Source organism: Clupea harengus, chromosome 16 (assembly GCF_900700415.2).
Source record: "Clupea harengus chromosome 16, Ch_v2.0.2, whole genome shotgun sequence".
In the NCBI taxonomy this organism is placed as follows: Eukaryota; Metazoa; Chordata; class Actinopteri; order Clupeiformes; family Clupeidae; genus Clupea; species Clupea harengus.
In genome coordinates, this window is record NC_045167.1 from 822,501 (window position 1) to 842,222 (window position 19,722).

Sequence of the window (19,722 nt, forward strand, 5' to 3'; positions counted from 1 at the left end):
AGACACAGACACAGACACAGACACAGACACAGACAGAGTTCAATGAGAGCAGACAGGTCAGGGGACATTAGCTGAACAAGAGCAAGGCAAAACCTACAGACCAGGCAGACGGAGGGACAGTAATCCAAGTAAACATCCAAATCAATCAGGCAGGGTTGAGGCAGCAAAACAGACACATTCTAAAACCAGAGCAGAGACATAGAGCAAAGATGCTTTGTGTGAAAGCAACAGAGGGATGCGCTTTACATTCCTAATCTTTTGTCTGATTGCAAAGGATGCTGGCTGACTGGACAGGATACTGTCACACTTGGACCGATCAAGTGCTATAATGAACATTTGTGCCCAGTCCAAAGAGACAGGATGCTACTACTCATAGATCTAAAGATGGATTGGAGCTCTGACTGGTGCTTACTCCTAGATCTAAAGATCTAAAGATAGATGGGAGCTTTGAGTGAAACTTCAGTGAGACTTATTTGAATATTGTTCATATGTGCTTTATATGATGAGTCAGTTGTAAATATGTAATTCTGTAATCTGTAAGTGTTTACTTCCTGCCTTTGTTTGTTTCCCCCGCCACTTTCTGTACTTCTGTACCTGGTCATCAGAAAGCCACGTGACTAATCAACCAAAGTATCTCTTCCTGGCCGTTTGGTAATCTCTTCACTGAGTCTTTGAGTTCCGTGTACTAGTGGCTCAGCACACTGGAGACACCTCTTGGTCTTGAACCTCACTCAATGGTTTCAAAAACAGGCAGGAAAAAGTTTTCCTCAATATGATACCTTTAAGAGATTATAGATGGAAAAAATTATGAATAAATTCTCACACACAAACCATTGAAGTCAGCATTTAAAGATGAAGTCCACAATACAGGTGAGATTGTTGATATTTCTGATGAACAGCCAATCAAATGACACCCCTCCCTTTCATGCTCCTGAAGCAATGTGTTGAGTGCCTGGACATGTTTATGGCCACTATGTGTGTTTCTCATTTATAGAGCCAGGACAGTGCACCAACACCAGAGCGCCATTGGAGCGCACACACTAAACGGACTACTAGGGGACTGTGATGAGCAATTCATGGAATTATACAATATGTGTATTGGATTCGAGTTGCAGACAATACCTTTAGCATTACGTACAGTGTGTTTTACTGAAACAGAACTCCGTGTCTTTCTGGACTTGTGGATGTGAGTGGAACAGCAGCATAATGCCTGTGTGTGTGTGTGTGTGTGTGTGTGTGTGTGTGTGTGTGTGTGTGTGTGTGTGTGTGTGTGTGTGTGTGTGTGTGTGTGTGTGTGTGTGTGCCTGCTATGGACACTCTCTTCTCACAAACTCCCAACTCTTCAGCCTCTATGATCCTCATTAAACTGTCCACTGTAAAAACAACTGAGCCGAATCATTAGAGGATATATTTAGCCAATGCTGATCAAATCAAATCAAATCAAACTTTATTTATACGACGCATTTCATACAAGGAGGTAACACAATGCACTGATAGTATTTTCAAACTTGAAAATAGTTTATTGAGAGGTGTGGCACCAGCACCTATTAAACTTGTGCCTGAATGACGTACTACAGCCTTTTAACAAATTGTTCTTATTTGTGTCTTTGTGTCTTCCAGCCACCATAGTTCTTAATGAGCTCAACTGGACAGATGCTCTGGTGGACGTCTTCAGAAAGAACAGAGAGGAGGATCCTTCATTGGTCTGGCAAGTGTTTGGCAGTGCAACTGGGCTGGCCCGCTACTACCCAGGTGAATATTATTATGATAACTATGAGTTTATTATTGGAACACATGAAAACTCTCCTTTTCACTATTTATCTGAGCTTAATGAGCTTATGCAACTGTCATTTAGCACCATGAAGTACATGCCATGAGACTTTAGGCAAGATAGATCTCAGGGTATTCTGTTCATATGCAAGTGAAGTGAAGTGAACTGAAGTTACTTACATTTGAATTAGCCCCACCTTCACATGGCCAGTGGGTAAAGGATGTTATGGCACACCTTAAACTAGAGGAGCTGAGGTTCCGCATTGGAGGCTCTTGTAGAAAATACCACAAGGTTTGGCAGCCATTTTTAAACTACTTCAATAACTGCTCTTCGGACAGTCTCATAAGTTAAAGCCTTACACCCCGTCCCCCGTCCCCCCCCGTCCCCCGTCCCTCCCCCGTCCCTCCCCCTACCTGCTTGATGTCTTGTCTGGTTTTATTATTATGTATATTTTATTAGAGTTGATTTTGTAGATTTGTATGTAAATTTCATCGGTATGAATTATCACATGATCAGCTTTAATGTAAAATTGTCAGTTATTATTGTGTCATTGTATACATTTATGTGAAATCCAATAAAAATAATTGAATATATATACATTTGAATTAGCGATGCAGTGCTAACATGTTGATGAGGCCACAGGGAGACCTCAGTGAGATTATTTCATTTTCTTCTTTTATTTTCTTTACCCTCAGCATCCCCATGGATAGACAAAGATAAAACACCTAACAAAATTGATCTATATGATGTCAGACGGAGACCATGGTGAGTATCCCAACTCAAGACCCCCAACCATGACCCTAATCCTATCCTGTCCATAACCCTTTGAATTCTACATTGTGCCAGGAAATTCTACAGCAGAGAGCTGAAACTCAATAGGGGGTTGGTCTCTCAGAAAGACAATTACTTTATGTTAGTTGATATCTAAAATTATTTTCAAGGCATAGGACATCTTGTGTTCTGAAAAGGCCAAGTACAGTCTTAACTCTAATCCGATATAAAATCTAGTGGCAGATCCTGAAGCAGGGGGGGTCACGCAAGAAGGCCCACTAGTTTCAACAAGTTAAAAATTCTTGCACATACATTTTCACATTATGGTCATTTAATGTAAGGCTTCCCTTTATCGATTTTCATGACGTGAAAATCTGATCACATTTTAGTTCATATTTATGCAGATGTTCTAAATCACTAAGAGGTGCACAAACGTTCTTGTCAGTGTTTCAGCCGGGACCCTGAGTTGGCCATCTTAGTGGACCCTGAGTTGGCCATCTTAGTGGACCCTGAGTTGGCCATCTTAGTGGACCCTGAGTTGGCCATCTTAGTGGACCCTGAGTTGGCCATCTTAGTGGATCCTGAGTTGGCCATCTTAGTGGACCCTGAGTTAGCCATCTTAGTGGACCCTCAGTTGGCCATCTTAGTGGATCCTGAGTTGGCCATCTTAGGGGCCATTTTTTGTCACTTTTGTGTTGTTTTGTTCTCCATGTGCTGGAGTGTGTTTACGGTTCTGCTGTGTGCTTCTGTTTACATTTTAACATGTGCTCCTGTTGTTCTATGCGTTGTCTCCGCCCCTCACCTGTCACTTCCTGTCATCGTTGGTTTCCCTCCATTTCTCTGTGCTCACCTGTTTCCCGTCGTGTTCCCCATTTGTGTGTGATCGGTCTGTGTGTTTATACCCTGCTCTGTACGTGCGTCTCCGTCGGATAACTAGCTCAAAAGCATAATGAAACGGACACTAAAAGCACATCAGATGAAGTTGACATTTTCCTCTGTGCCATTAACTTTGCTATTTAGTATCTATCATGTCTAGATAAAATAGGTTCTACTGTAGATACATATGGAAGGCTTCTGGGTAGATACAGATAGTAGATGCCATAGGTTCATGGTTAATATACCTCTACAAAACCATGACTAAACTTCCGTTCATGGTTAATATACCTCTACAAAACCATGACTAAACTTCCGTTCATGGTTAATATACCTCTACAAAACCATGACTAAACTTCCGTTCATGGTTAATATACCTCTACAAAACCATGACTAAACTTCCGTTCATGGTTAATGGTTAATATATCTCTACAAAACTATGACTAAACTTCCGTTCATGGTTTATGGTTAATGGTTAATATATCTCTACAAAACCATGACTAAACTTCCGTTCATGGTTAATGGTTAATATATCTCTACAAAACCATGACTAAACTTCCGTTCATGGTTAATATACCTCTACAAAACCATGACTAAACTTCCGTTCATGGTTAATATACCTCTACAAAACCATGACTAAACTTCCGTTCATGGTTAATATACCTCTACAAAACCATGACTAAACTTCCGTTCATGGTTAATGGTTAATATATCTCTACAAAACTATGACTAAACTTCCGTTCATGGTTTATGGTTAATGGTTAATATATCTCTACAAAACCATGACTAAACTTCCGTTCATGGTTAATGGTTAATATATCTCTACAAAACCATGACTAAACTTCCGTTCATGGTTAATGGTTAATATATCTCTACAAAACTATGACTAAACTTCCGTTCATGGTTTATGGTTAATGGTTAATATATCTCTACAAAACCATGACTAAACTTCCGTTCATGGTTAATGGTTAATATATCTCTACAAAACCATGACTAAACTTCCGTTCATGGTTAATGGTTAATATATCTCTACAAAACCATGACTAAACTTCCGTTCATGGTTAATATGTCTCTACAAAACCATGACTAAACTGAATCCATTGCGTCTTCATTGTTGTTTTCATCATACACACAGATTGTGTCCTTCTCCTTCCTAATGCTGTGTGATAGTAAGTGAACTTGATCTACTGCTTTGTAGGTACATACAAGGCGCTGCATCGCCTAAGGACATGCTGATTCTGGTGGATGCGTAAGTAATGTGCTCATTATTCATATCATTCAAAAGCCAGACACCATGAAACACAATGTTGAGTTGTCCTGCACAATGTTCTCATCACCACCTCCGGATCTCACATCAATCATCAATCATCAATATATTCTGGCTTTGCAAAAGCAGATACATTTATAGACCAAATATGGACTGTTCATGGGAATCTATGTAATGTCTGTTTAGATATTTAGGAGATACCTTTATTGATGCCAGCATCCAGTGGGGATTGTCTCTCTGTGTTTTGATATCGGGTGCTTTGCCTCAAACGTTTCATATCGAACCAGTGACAGTGGGGAATGCATGTCATGAACTGAGGATTACAAGGGCTGTATTACAACATATCAATTTATCATTCAATAAATCAGTAATTATTGAAATGTGTCTATATATTAATTCATTCATTAATTCCATATGTGTTCCTTCATAGTTTGGATGTCTTCAATATTAATCTACAATGTAGAAGAAATAAATAAATGAAGTAAAACCATTGAATGAGACTGGTACTGTATCTATCTGGCAAAATCAATATCATGTTCCCTTTATTGGAAGAGTGGTGCCTACATATGTCTGTTATGGGTTAATGATGCAATTAAATTAAATTAAATTAAATTAAATTAAATTAAATTAAATTAAATAAAGTCTATTCTATTCTATTCTATAAGGGGGGGGGCTATCGGTAGAGATAGAGAAGGGGGGGGGGCTATCGGTAGAGATAGAGAAGGGGGGGGGGGCTATCGGTAGAGATAGAGAAGGGGGGGGGCTATCGGTAGAGATAGAGAAGGGGGCGGGGCTTGTGGCAGAAGGGGAGGGGAAACAATCTCAGCATGCATGTAGTAGATGAACACAACATGCATGGGGCAAATGTATACAGAATCCAAGTGGTAAGTGTGCATAAAACATACAAACATATTATTGTAAATACATGATTATTATAAAAAACTGGTAGTGGAAGAGGTGGGGGTAGAGCATTCAAGTGCTGTAGAACAGCTTAGTGTGTATACAGTGTGCTCATAGGGTTATTATTACAGCTTAGTGTGTATACAGTGTGCTCATAGGGTTATTATTACAGCTTAGTGTGTATACAGTGTGCTCATAGGGTTACTATCACAGCTTAGTGTGTATACAGTGTGCTCATAGGGTTACTATTACAGCTTAGTGGGTATACAGTGTGCTCATAGGGTTACTATTACAGCTTAGTGGGTATACAGTGTCCTCATAGGGTTACTATTACAGCTTAGTGGGTATACAGTGTGCTCATAGGGTTGCTATTACAGCTTAGTGGGTATACAGTGTGCTCGTAAAGGTTACTATTACAGCTTAGTGGGTATACAGTGTGCTCGTAAGGTTACTATTACAGCTTAGTGGGTATACAGTGTGCTCATAGGGTTGCTATTACAGCTTAGTGGGTATACAGTGTGCTCATAGGGTTATTATTACAGCTTAGTGGGTATACAGTGTGTTCATAGGGTTACTATTACAGCTTAGTGGGTATACAGTGTGCTCATAGGGTTGCTATTCCAAGGGTAAGTAGAGTTATGGAACAGAATGTCGATGGTGGCAATTATTTACATTGCAGGAAAATGCTAGCACAGAGTATGGGGTAGAATAAGTGTATGAGAGTAAGGTGGGGGTTGGGTACGTGTAGGCCGAGGGTTTCTACAAGTAGATCAGGTGGAGGGACTACAGCAGCATCCCACAGTGAAGATAGTCCAGACTAGGAGGGTGTGTGTGTGTGTGTGTGTGTGTGTGTGTGTGTGTGTGTGTGTGTGTGTGTGTGTGTGTGTGTGTGTGTGTGTGTGTGTGTGTGTGTGTGTGTGGATCAGGTGGAGGGACTACAGCAGCATCCCACAGTGAAGACAGTCTAGACTGTGTGTGTGTGTGTGTGTGTGTGTGTGTGGATCAGGTGGAGGGACTACAGCAGCATCCCACAGTGAAGATAGTCCAGACTAGGAGGGTGTGTGTGTGTGTGTGTGTGTGTGTGTGTGTGGATCAGGTGGAGGGACTACAGCAGCATCCCACAGTGAAGACAGTCTAGACTGTGTGTGTGTGTGTGTGTGTGTGTGTGTGTGTGTGGATCAGGTAAAGAGACTACAGCAGCATCCCACAGTGAAGACAGTCCAGACTAGGAGGGGGAGAAAGAAACAGAGTGAGTGGGCAGAGTTCGCTTGCCAATATGTGTGAATGAACATAATGGATATGGTGATGAGGAACAGTGTTTCCACATCCATCAGCATTTGCAGGCAAAGGTTGCACTATAAGAGAGAGTGAATTTCATTAGTAGACATCAATTTGATTAACAAATAAGGAAATACATTTAGGTAAGCAATTAACAGTAGGTAATACGACCCCTTTATCAGTATCAGTATTTGCATTGGCAATAGGATATAGAGGGAGAGAGAGAGGCTGCCTGGCAAGGTGTATGGGAGTTCTATTTGTGTTTAGTTTTAGTGTGTTATGTTTAGTAGTGGTTGATTTTCAAGGCAATTGCAACCTTTTTTGCAAATTTGCTTGTAAAGCAGTGTATTCATAATATTGTTTATGAATGTAGCTAATATGCTTTGTGATATATTATGATGATAGTATTTGCACCACATACAGCACATTTCTTACGTTTTGTTACTTCTTCTGTAACAGGAGTGGGAGTGTGTCTGGAATGACACTGAGACTGATCCGCACATCAGTCAACGAGATGCTGGAAACCCTCTCTGATGATGACTATGTCAATATAGTTTCTGTGAGTACCAGTTTGAACAGCTCACTCTGAAGAGAAATAGAAGAGAGGTGTGTGTCTGTGTGTGTGTGTGTTTGTATGAGATGGGCAGAATAATCAAATATGGACATGCCTATCAGAAGGAAACCCTACCCTGCAGGACATGAAGGCGTGTTGGTTTCAGGTGTGACGGACAGAGTATATAAAGTATCTCAAGGGCCTCCCGGTTGACTCGGCAGAATCAGGATTTGTCCTTCAGCTCCATACTTCCCCAAATGACTATGTGACAATAATTAGTTTATGGAAATTAAAAAAGGAAATTGATTTTTTAAATTATTATTTTGTTTGCATCGAGTAGCGGGGAATAAATGTTCCCCATAATGAATGAGTTTTTACTATGTTTCAAATGCAAATATCCATTTGTTTAATAACTTCAAGACTATATTTCAAGCGTGGTGTCCAGCTGTGTCACAGTAGTTTAAACCACCTCCACTGTGATTAAATTAGCCTCCATTTTAAGTACATTGCTGGGTGCCAGCCAACTGTTTTAGGCAAATACATATTGACGGGAACTAATAAGGCTCTCAGTGAAAGAGGTTAATATTGAGTCCTGCGCTGCTTAGTTAAGTGTGTGTGTGTGTGTGTGTGTGTGTGTGTAGGTGTGTGTGTGTGTGAGAGAGAGGGGGAGAGAGAGAGAGAGAGAGAGATCTATTCTGTTCTGACAGGCCTTAACAATGCAGTAGTACAAATCACATCTGTATATCAGTTTAATACTCCAAATACATTCACACTTGTCATTACAGTTCAATGAAGATGCGAAAAAGGCTGCCTGCTTTGACAACTTGGTCCAAGCCAACGTCCGTAACAAAAAGATCTTGAAAGATGCAGTGCAGAACATCACGGCAAAAGGAATCACGAATTACAAGGATGGTTTTGATCTGGCCTTTCAACAGCTGTCGGAAAATGTTAGTATTTGCTTTTGCGATTGTTTCACCCGGATCTTAAATCTCTACTGGAGATCTTTGGTAGATGTAGTTTTTCACCTGGATCTTAAATCTCTACTGTAGATCTTTGGTAGATGTAGTTTTTCACCTGGATCTTAAATCTCTACTGGAGATCTTTGGTAGATGTAGTTTTTCATGGCTGCTCTTTGTGCCCTTTGGGATTCCTCTCAACTCACTTTAATTGTAATGAATTACAAGAAATGTATTCCATAAATGTTACTGAAAATGTGAAAATCTGTGGGTTTTTTTTACGCAATTAATCATATATGTAGCAATCACATACTAATGATTTAATTATTTAGTTGAATTGAATGCTCTGTGATTTGTTCATTTACGTGAGCAGAACTGGAGTTAGCTGTAAAATTAAGAGAAACTCATTGTGTATGCTTTAGCTAAATGTGACGCGTGCCAACTGTAACAAGATCATCATGCTCTTCACGGACGGCGGGGAAGAGAGAGCCTCAGAGATCTTTGAAAAGTACAATCCGGATAAGAGGGTGTGTATGTTACATCCAGTAGATTAATAGATAAGAGTGTGTGTATGTTACATCCAGTAGATTAATAGATAAGAGTGTGTATGTTACATCCAGTAGATTAATAGATAAGAGTGTGTGTATGTTACATCCAGTAGATTAATAGATAAGAGTGTGTGTATGTTACATCCAGTAGATTAATAGATAAGAGTGTGTATGTTACATCCAGTAGATTAATAGATAAGAGTGTGTGTATGTTACATCCAGTAGATTAATAGATAAGAGTGTGTGTATGTTACATCCAGTAGATTAATAGATAAGAGTGTGTATGTTACATCCAGTACATGAATAGATAAGAGTGTGTGTATGTTACATCCAGTAGATTAATAGATAAGAGTGTGTGTATGTTACATCCAGTAGATTAATAGATAAGAGTGTGTGTATGTTACATCCAGTAGATTAATAGATAAGAGTGTGTATGTTACATCCAGTAGATTAATAGATAAGAGTGTGTGTATGTTACATCCAGTAGATTAATAGATAAGAGTGTGTATGTTACATCCAGTAGATTAATAGAAAGCCTGTTGGCCACCAGGTAGTATCTTACACATCTGACACATCTGACACATATGACACATCTGACACATCTGACACTATAACCTTGTCCAGTTAGGTTCTCCCCTTTGTCCTTGTCTTTCCCAATGTGTCTCTCCATCTCCACAGGTGCGTATATTCACATTTTCGGTGGGACAGCACAACTATGACAAAGCACCTATTCAGTGGATGGCTTGCACCAATAAAGGTACAAGTAGGCTACTGAAGGATATATGGACATTTGCACAACAGAATTTCAGAACATGTCTCAACACCAGCCGCTGGTACTGATTGATCAATTGTGTATTAATGCAGTTAGAGGTACAGTGTCATAGAATCATTTGCACAGCATCATAGAATAGCAGAAAAGCACATATTGCTCTTTTCTTTCATACCTCCTAGGGGCCTTTGATGACATGATGCACGCATTTATGAAGTCACAGTCCGGGTACTCTTCTCTAACTGTCTTACTTCTGTGCCTTTGTTTCTAGGGTACTACTATGAGATCCCATCTATAGGTGCCATCAGGATCAACACACAGGTAGGAAGTTAGGATATACAGTACCAGTCAAAAGTTTGGACACACCTTTCATTTTTTTGAGAAGTTTTTTCTTTACTTTTATTATTTTCTACATTGTAGATTAATACTGAAGACATTTAAACTACGAAAGAACACATATGGAATGATGTACTGAACAAAAAAAGTGTTATCTACCATGCAGAAAATAATAAAAGTAAAGAAAAAACTTGAGAAGGTGTGTCCAAACTTTTGACTGGTACTGTAGGTGGTACAGATATCGTGTGCGTGATTCTTCACAGTATGTGTTTCATTCTTCACAGTATGTGTTTCATTCTTCACAGTATGTGTTTCATTCTTCACAGTATGTGTTTCATTCTTCACAGTATGTGTTTCATTCTTCACAGTATGTGTTTCATTCTTCACAGTATGTGTTTCATTCTTCACAGTATGTGTTTCATTCTTCACCGTATGTGTTTCATTCTTCACAGTATGTGTTTCATTCTTCACAGTATGTGTTTCATTCTTCACAGTATGTGTTTCATTCTTCACAGTATGTGTTTCATTCTTCACAGTATGTGTTTCATTCTTCACAGTATGTGTTTCATTCTTCACAGTATGTGTTTCATTCTTCACAGTATGTGTTTCATTCTTCACAGTATGTGTTTCATTCTTCACAGTATGTGTTTCATTCTTCACCGTATGTGTTTCATTCTTCACAGTATGTGTTTCATTCTTCACAGTATGTGTTTCATTCTTCACAGTATGTGTTTCATTCTTCACAGTATGTGTTTCATTCTTCACAGTATGTGTTTCATTCTTCACAGTATGTGTTTCATTCTTCACCGTATGTGTTTCATTCTTCACAGTATGTGTTTCATTCTTCACAGTATGTGTTTCATTCTTCACAGTATGTGTTTCATTCTTCACAGTATGTGTTTCATTCTTCACAGTATGTGTTTCATTCTTCACAGTATGTGTTTCATTCTTCACAGTATGTGTTTCATTCTTCACAGTATGGGTTTCATTCTTCACAGTATGTGTTTCCACACAGGAATACTTAGATGTGCTGGGGAGGCCCATGGTCAAGGCCAACCAGAAGGCAAAACGGGTCCAGTGGACCAACGTGTACATGGATGCTCTGGTAGGTTATACACACAGAAATGGAGTGCAGAGGAAAGTCAACGTTTACATGGATGCTCTGGTAGGTTATACACACAGAAATGGAGTGCAGAGGAAAGTCAACCGCTAATCAAAATGTGGAATTGTCAGCCATGAACTTTCTCAGAATACCCGATTGATGCTGAACTTGTGTGTATTCTCTGTTTGTTTACTGTATGTGACCCATTGCATTGCAGGAGCTGGGACAGGTGATCACGGGAACACTTCCAGTCTTCAATCAGACCAGAATTAAAAGTAACAAGCATAAAGGAAAGGTAAATCTAAAAAGGGCAGTCAATAAAGTGTGACATTTTAGCTGTATTATAAATCATTTTGGTTTTGTTTCGATTGCTTACATCACACACTTGTTGTGCTTCGTCCTTTTTCGCTCATGTCCTGCTGTACAAGTTGTTATTATGATACTTGATCGATTTACTTAAGTATATTACAATTTTGAATTACACATTGTACTATTTAGAAATATCAGTATAGATCACACAGCACAAATGTGAAGGGAACTTTATTCAGTAGATCTTGGATCTGTAGATCAGGTTTATTGGATCTGTAGATCAGGTTTAACCAGTAGAACTTGGATCTGTAGATCAGGTTTATTCAACTTGGATCTCTAGATCAGGTTTATTCAGTAGAACTTGGATCTGTAGATCAGGTTTATTCAGTAGAACGTGGATCTGTAGATCAGGTTTATTGCATCTGTAGATCAGGTTTAACCAGTAGAACCTGGATCTGTAGATCAGGTTTATTCAGTAGAACCTGGATCTGTAGATCAGGTTTTGGATCATCTCTCTTCTCTGTTTCTGTTCTCTAAGCCCCAGCAGAATCCACTCATCCTTGGAGTGATGGCCGTTGACGTTTCACTCGATGACATCAAGAAGCTAACGCCACGCTTTTCAGTAAACCCCTCTGACCTTCACTTCATTGTGTAAAATGTTGTTTATTAGAGAAAATGATTTTATTTTTGAAAATTTTATTTCCCGAATAAAAGCAAATCATCAAGGTACTTTTAAAGTACATAGGTTAATTAATTACTCTTTTGTATGTGCAAGATCAAAACAACTTTTTCTTTGTTTTAAGTTTGGACCAAATGGATACTATTTTGCTATTGATCCAAATGGATATGTTTTGCTCCATCCAAACCTGAAGCCCAAGGTATGAAGCCCAATGTTTACTACCTGCTTTACATTTACATTTTACATTTAGTCATTTAGCAGACGCTTTTATCCAAAGCGACTTACATATGTGCGACTTACAATGTATACACATTTTACATTTACACTGATGGCACACTGCACATCAGGAGCAATTAGGGGTTCAGTGTCTTGCTCAAGGACGCTTCGACAGGGAATCGAACTAGCAACCTTCTGATTACTAAACGACTTCCCTACCTACTGTACCACTGTCGCCCCACACACACGCCCCGCTTTACCACACGCACGCACGCACGCACGCACGCACACACACACATATATATTTTCTATACAATATACAATGTTTCTACTGTCATTTTCTTCAGAAACTGAAACTTAAGCTAGAGAAACTGTAGAAACAGTCATTTTCTACAGTTTCTTTATAATGACAAAGACAAATGTATTTCTGTAGGGATCCTTTCCATGTTGTCAGACTCTTCTAATAACATTCTGATGGAAACATCTGAAAAAGAGACTGAGTTCATATAGACATATTATTTTCTTGTCTGTCTTTATGATTGTCTCTGCAAAGATAACAACATTCCAGGAGCCGCTGGCACTGGATTTCTTAGATGCAGAATTAGAAGATGAGATTAAAGTGGAGGTAAATTCCCCTTTTCAATGTCTTTGTTATGTGCACGTGGCTTTATAATGGTTACATCATTGCAGTGGTTATATTTTATCTTTTGCCTTTTCCCAATTGCTTGGTTAAAAAGACAAATCATATCATATGTATATCTACTGCCATTAGGATACATGTTTTGGGCTAAATGTTGTTAAAGCCAAACGTTTCTGCTTGATTCCCTTAGTGTCATTCTTGTGCTTGTGTATTAATATTATCCTGATTGCTCCTTTCACTTTTGTGACTTTCTATCCTTGCACCTTTAGATCAGAAGAAACATGATTGATGGCGATACTGGTAATCGAACATTTACCACATTTGTGAAGTCCCAGGATGAGGTAATAGTCTGTGAAAGAAATGTTTATTGTGTTCAACCTGAAATGGAACATCTTGAATGTGCTTATCTCATTTCATTCTCTTCTTCTGACAGCGATATGTGGACCAGGGTGTCAGAACCTACACCTGGGCCCATGTCCGTGGGACTGACTACAGGTACATTATATTTGAGGGTTTCTTTTCTTGGATGGGGTCAGTAGGTGGCAGCATTTCTATAAACGATACACGATTTGTATTTTCACAAACAGAAGATGTATTTTCTTTTATGAATGTTTATGACTGTTGCCATTGGGTGTCATTTGCTCAATTATTTCATTTTTTTTAATGCAACATTGACATTGTTTGGGATGTCTTTGTTATGACAGTAGTAGTGAACTTGACATTAACCGAGACAGCCTATCCTGTTAATGCCTTTGCTATGACAACTTGACATTAATCGAGACAGCCTATCCTGTTAATGCCTTTGCTATGACAACTTGACATTAACCGAGACAGCCTATCCTGTTAATGTCTTTGCCATGACAACTTGACATTAACCGAGACAGCCTATCCTGTAAATATCTTTGCTATGACAACTTGACATTAACCAGGACAACATAACCTGTCAACATAAACATGCTATACCTAGTGATTAGTCGCTTTTGACAGTTTCTTTACAATTATTGAGGTAAACCGACACAGGTCTCTCTCTGTAGGGATCCTTTCCATGACGTCAGACACTTATAATAACATTATGAGCCTGTCAGTGGAGTAAACAAGGGTTCTAACTCAATACTGGACCAATTTCGATCATTTATTCTCCTTGGTAAAAGTTTGGACTAAAAACTAAATACCTGCCAATGAATTTGAGAAGGGAAGAATCAGGAATCAGATGACTATGAGTTAAACCCTCCAGTATTAACATGTTTGGACGTCCACAGAACATTGGGACACGAAGAGGTGAATCTTATTTCTTTATTTGACAATCCTCAAATTTCCACCTTGCATTTTAGTTTCTCCCCCTAAGGAAGCAAGAATGAGATGCAAGGATGGAGGAATCAACCCTTAATGTATATAGGCCACTTTTAAAAGTTGAAATGTATTTGGAGCTTAGTCCTATAACTGTTCAGAATGAAACCCATCTAATGTATATTCCTTAAATTTCTTCTTAAATTACCCATCTATACTTCTTAAATTACTTTTTAAATTACCCATCTATACTTCTTAAATTACTTCTTAAATTACCCATCTATACTTCTTAAATTACCCATCTATACTTCTTATACTTCTATACTTGATATTTTTTCTTTTTAGATTTTCCTGTTTTGCCTTTGCTTGGGGTTTTGCTTATTTGTTATGCCTTGTAAAACATTTTTCCTAAATGTTAATGAAGTGAGCTATTTGTAAAAGAAACTTAATTCCCTGATAAACGAGCACATGCTAATCAACACCCATCAACGGATGTCGTGTCATGCATGCTTTCAGAAGTACCATAATATTGTTGCATGGACTGTTAAAAAGATGACTTATGTGTCATGCAGTGTTTTAGGGTTAGGGTTAGAATGCTTATGTTTTAGAGGTGCTCTTAGTGTCTGGCATTGCATTTCCCATTCTATACTTTTAAGCAGAAAATGCCCTAAATGCAGTGGCAGACTTTGACCTGTAGAGGGCGCAACGAAAGCAGAAATGGCACACCAAAATGTTTTATGTAATGATTTAAGGTAATTTACCTTTCAGTTTACCTTTAATATGCATGTATGTTTGTTTGTGTGGGTGTGTGTGTGTGCGTGCGTGTATGTGTGTTTTCAGTTTAGCTTTGGCACTACCAGACTACAGTCTTCACTATCTCCGTGCAGCGATTGGAGACACCATTACCCAGGCCAAATGTAAGCTTTGCACATCTAACATCATATTTAAGCTTTTAATGAGAAACACATAGATCATGGATTGCCTTGGTGTTGCATAACAACATGTCTAGAGCTTCCTTAAGCAAACTTAAAGAAGGGTTATGACAAAACATGCTGTGAGGTCATACTTGTTTTCCTGGTGTGTGTTCCTAACTTCAAAGCACCCTACCCCCAAAGCTTTCTTTCTCCATAGTCATAGCACCATTTGATCCTCAGTTGTGGTTTTCTTTGCCTTTTCTTACCAGAAGATCTTATGACCAACTAAACTATGTGTGGAATTTGTCTGCAGACTTATTAAAACCATCAGTGCACACAGAGATGCCCCCCCCCCCTCCCCAAAGAAAAGAAAAGAAAAGCAAATAAAAACCACCCCAAAGCACCACTCTAAAGTGATTTTATAACATAACAATCAATCTCCCTCCCTGCTTCTGTTTCAAAGACATCTTTTCCCAAACTTGAAACTTTCAACATCATGACAATATTCTTATTCATGGCTCTCCAGACTGAATAAAATATTGTGTAAATCATCCTGTCCTCTTCTCCTCTGACGAAACCTTCCTCCCTCTATTCCTCCCTTCCCTTCCTTTTACTCTCCCTCCTCTGTCCCCTTTGTGTTCTGTCCATCGTCAGCCTGGACCCCCTCAGTAGACACGGGCAAGTATTCTTCTCTTCACTCCTCCTAGTTCCTGTGTTATCACAGCTCAGTCCAGCACCGTGTCTGTCCAGAGCACTGCTCAGCTCTCAGGACATGGGCGGACTGACACAGACCAACACGTGTGCTACACACTACTTAAACAATATACAAGGGTTTCAAAAACATGACACATTCAAATTCTCAACTGCACCATCATTAGATCCTTTTTTGAATCATTATGGGAGGTCTTGAGTGCTATCAAGGTTTCTACCTCCCTCATTGCTCAGAAAACTAGAGACTACCCTTCCTTAAAATGGGGCCAAATATCCCACTCCACATCATTTAGAAATAGCACGACAGCATTACTTGAAGTATTGATAATTACTATAAGGTAACGGGTAGGGCCTTCTTTTTATTCGTTTCTTGATGCACATTTTTTGTAAGTGTATCTGATATTGTGTATCAATTGTGTGTGTGTATCAATTATTCTTCACTGCCATCAAAGCTGGATGGCATAGACTGCAGCGTTCAAATTTCAAAACCACATGGTCTTAACAGCCAACCAAAACTGTTTGACTTGCACTATTTTCATTCGCAGCTTACTCTGTGAACACAATGCTGTTGACCTTTGGCCATTGTCATTCCAACCCAATTTCTTTCTCCCTTCTTCTTCTTCTGACATCCATTTCTCTCTCTTTATCACAATGTCAGGACAATTATAGTCCAACATACAAATTAAGGATGTGTGTGTGTGTGTGTATGTGCGTTTGTTTTTTTAGTGTTTGTGTGTGATAGAGAGACAGACCGAGGTAGAATGCTCTGTACGCTGCCTGTTGACTCTTACGAGAGAGAGCCGTGTATGAAATCTTGTCAATCTTCAAGGGAATGAGTTGAGGATTAGGTTTGACATTTTCAATCCAGCCCAGTGCCTTGCAAAGGTGATTCTTTCATTCAAACAGAGCAGTGGTGAAGATTGTGAGCAGGTTTTATGAGGGAAGCCACTCTTACCAGAAATGGTTGACATCTAGTACAGAAATGTCAACATTGTGTTGTCACTTACGGGCCCATAGGACTGGCATATGCATGCATCCTTCACATTAGATTGGATTAGATTCAACTGTATTGTCATTGCACAGAGTACAAGTACTGAGACAACGAAATGCAGTTTGCCCATGCACATGTGTGTGTGTGTGGGGGGGGGGGGGTAGTCTGCATGCAAGTGTGTTTGAAAGGGTGTGATTTGTGTGTTTGAAAGTATGTGTGACTAATAAAAGGGTTAAGTAGCAAGGGAAGATGTGGTGGAACTAGTCTCTGTACTTTCAGAGTTAGTGGTATACGTATGCTTATGAGGATATTATTAAGGCATATTATTAAGGCAAGTTATCATATAAGTCTTAAATAATAATAATAATTTATTTTATTTGTAATGCACTCTTCATTCAAATGAATCTCAGAGTGCCAAAAGTCTCAAAGTCTTCAAATCTCAAAGTCTTGACTCATCCACCTCACTGTTGCACTTGAATAATACATTTTGAAAAAAAATCTTCCAATTCTCTGAATAGTTTCTGAGACTCTGCAGGTGGAAAAGTTTGATGAATATGGATTCACGTTCATTGCACAAAGGTAAGGTCACCGAGTCCAAAGATTATGTTTCTTACTTCTTTTCTTAATTACCTCTTTGTATACACCGATTTTACAAAAATAAATATCCACTAGGCTTTGTGTCCTTTGTGTAATATAGAATGTACCTGACTTGAGTTCAATCGGATTGACTAGAATATCTTTGTTGTGATTAGGGAGTACTGCACGGACTTGAGGCCCTCGAACAATAACACAGAGTTCCTGATTAACTTCAATAAGTATATTGACAGGAACACACCCAACCACCCTCTCTGTAAGTATATCAGGCCACACTGTGCCCAGACAGATGTGTGTTTTTAATGTGTGTTTCATCAGTGTTGACATCCTGACAGATATTTCAGACAATGATGCAATGGTGTGATGGGTCTGAATGATTTGTACCACTGCTAAGAAAAATGAGGCTAGTTGGGAGGAAGTGTTGGACCTACTCTCCCCTCTCAGTCTCAGTCTCCTCTCAGTCTCAGTCTCAGTCTCAGTCTCAGTCTCCTCTCAGTCTCAGTCTCAGTCTCAGTCTCAGTCTCAGTCTCAGTCTCCTCTCAGTCTCAGTCTCAGTCTCCTCTCAGTCTCAGTCTCAGTCTCAGTCTCAGTCTCCTCTCAGTCTCAGTCTCAGTCTCAGTCTCAGTCTCAGTCTCAGTCTCAGTCTCCTCTCAGTCTCAGTCTCAGTCTCAGTCTCAGTCTCCTCTCAGTCTCAGTCTCCTCTCAGTCTCAGTCTCAGTCTCAGTCTCAGTCTCCTCTCAGTCTCAGTCTCAGTCTCAGTCTCAGTCTCAGTCTCAGTCCTCAGTCCTCCTCTCAGTCTCAGTCTCAGTCTCAGTCTCAGTCTCCTCTCAGTCTCAGTCTCCTCTCAGTCTCAGTCTCAGTCTCAGTCTCAGTCTCCTCTCAGTCTCAGTCTCAGTCTCCTCTCAGTCTCAGTCTCCTCTCAGTCTCAGTCTCCTCTCAGTCTCAGTCTCCTCTCAGTCTCAGTCTCAGTCTCCTCTCAGTCTCAGTCTCCTCTCAGTCTCAGTCTCAGTCTCCTCTCAGTCTCAGTCTCAGTCTCAGGCTCAGTCTCAGTCTCAGTCTCAGTCTCAGTCTCCTCTCAGTCTCAGTCTCAGTCTCAGTCTCCTCTCAGTCTCCTCTCAGTCTCAGTCTCCTCTCAGTCTCAGTCTCAGTCTCAGTCTCCTCTCAGTCTCAGTCTCCTCTCAGTCTCAGTCTCCTCTCAGTCTCCTCTCAGTCTCAGTCTCAGTCTCAGTCTCAGTCTCCTCTCAGTCTCAGGCTCAGTCTCAGTCTCAGTCTCAGTCTCAGTCTCCTCTCAGTCTCAGTCTCAGTCTCAGTCTCCTCTCAGTCTCCTCTCAGTCTCAGTCTCAGTCTCAGTCTCCTCTCAGTCTCAGTCTCCTCTCAGTCTCAGTCTCAGTCTCAGTCTCAGTTCCAGTCTCCTCTCAGTCTCCTCTCAGTCTCAGTCTCAGTCTCCTCTCAGTCTCTCTCAGTCTCAGTCTCAGTCTCAGTCTCCTCTCAGTCTCAGTCCTCAGTCTCCTCTCAGTCTCAGTCTGTCTCCTCACAGTCTCAGTCTCAGTCTCAGTCTCAGTCTCAGTCTCCTCTCAGTCTCAGTCTCAGTCTCCTCTCAGTCTCAGTCTCAGTCTCAGTCTCAGTCTCCTCTCAGTCTCCTCTCAGTCTCAGTCTCAGTCTCAGTCTCCTCTCAGTCTCAGTCTCCTCTCAGTCTCCTCTCAGTCTCAGTCTCAGTCTCCTCTCAGTCTCAGTCTCAGTCTCCTCTCAGTCTCAGTCTCAGTCTCCTCTCAGTCTCCTCTCAGTCTCAGTCTCAGTCTCAGTCTCAGTCTCAGTCTCCTCTCAGTCTCAGTCTCAGTCTCAGTCTCAGTCTCCTCTCAGTCTCAGTCTCAGTCTCCTCTCAGTCTCAGTCTCCTCTCAGTCTCAGTCTCAGTCTCAGTCTCCTCTCAGTCTCAGTCTCAGTCTCAGTCTCAGTCTCAGTCTCCTCTCAGTCTCAGTCTCAGTCTCCTCTCAGTCTCAGTCTCCTCTCAGTCTCAGTCTCCTCTCAGTCTCAGTCTCAGTCTGTCTCAGTCTCTCCTCTCAGTCTCAGTCTCAGTCTCAGTCTCAGTCTCAGTCTCCTCTCAGTCTCAGTCTCAGTCTCAGTCTCCTCTCAGTCTCAGTCTCCTCTCAGTCTCAGTCTCAGTCTAGTCTCAGTCTCATCTCCTCTCAGTCTCAGTCTCCTCTCAGTCTCAGTCTCAGTCTCAGTCTCCTCTCAGTCTCAGTCTCAGTCTCAGTCTCT

At 40.2% G+C, this 19,722-nt stretch overlaps 1 protein-coding gene across 1 annotated transcript in view; it reads left to right on the forward strand.

Annotated features, from left to right (window-relative positions):
* The window catches only part of cacna2d1a (calcium channel, voltage-dependent, alpha 2/delta subunit 1a), a 71,719-nt gene that overhangs the window by 37,034 nt on the left and 14,963 nt on the right, over nucleotides 1-19,722 (forward strand). The window contains exons 7-24 of the mRNA XM_031583333.2: nucleotides 1,621-1,752; nucleotides 2,467-2,536; nucleotides 4,614-4,664; nucleotides 7,320-7,419; nucleotides 8,199-8,360; nucleotides 8,792-8,896; nucleotides 9,596-9,674; nucleotides 9,958-10,007; nucleotides 11,038-11,127; nucleotides 11,342-11,419; nucleotides 11,972-12,055; nucleotides 12,237-12,311; nucleotides 12,882-12,953; nucleotides 13,238-13,309; nucleotides 13,402-13,463; nucleotides 15,096-15,172; nucleotides 17,390-17,450; nucleotides 17,624-17,721. Of these exons, the coding sequence (XP_031439193.1) occupies nucleotides 1,621-1,752; nucleotides 2,467-2,536; nucleotides 4,614-4,664; nucleotides 7,320-7,419; nucleotides 8,199-8,360; nucleotides 8,792-8,896; nucleotides 9,596-9,674; nucleotides 9,958-10,007; nucleotides 11,038-11,127; nucleotides 11,342-11,419; nucleotides 11,972-12,055; nucleotides 12,237-12,311; nucleotides 12,882-12,953; nucleotides 13,238-13,309; nucleotides 13,402-13,463; nucleotides 15,096-15,172; nucleotides 17,390-17,450; nucleotides 17,624-17,721 (1,518 nt within the window). The remainder of the gene's footprint in view (nucleotides 1-1,620; nucleotides 1,753-2,466; nucleotides 2,537-4,613; nucleotides 4,665-7,319; nucleotides 7,420-8,198; nucleotides 8,361-8,791; nucleotides 8,897-9,595; nucleotides 9,675-9,957; nucleotides 10,008-11,037; nucleotides 11,128-11,341; nucleotides 11,420-11,971; nucleotides 12,056-12,236; nucleotides 12,312-12,881; nucleotides 12,954-13,237; nucleotides 13,310-13,401; nucleotides 13,464-15,095; nucleotides 15,173-17,389; nucleotides 17,451-17,623; nucleotides 17,722-19,722) is intronic.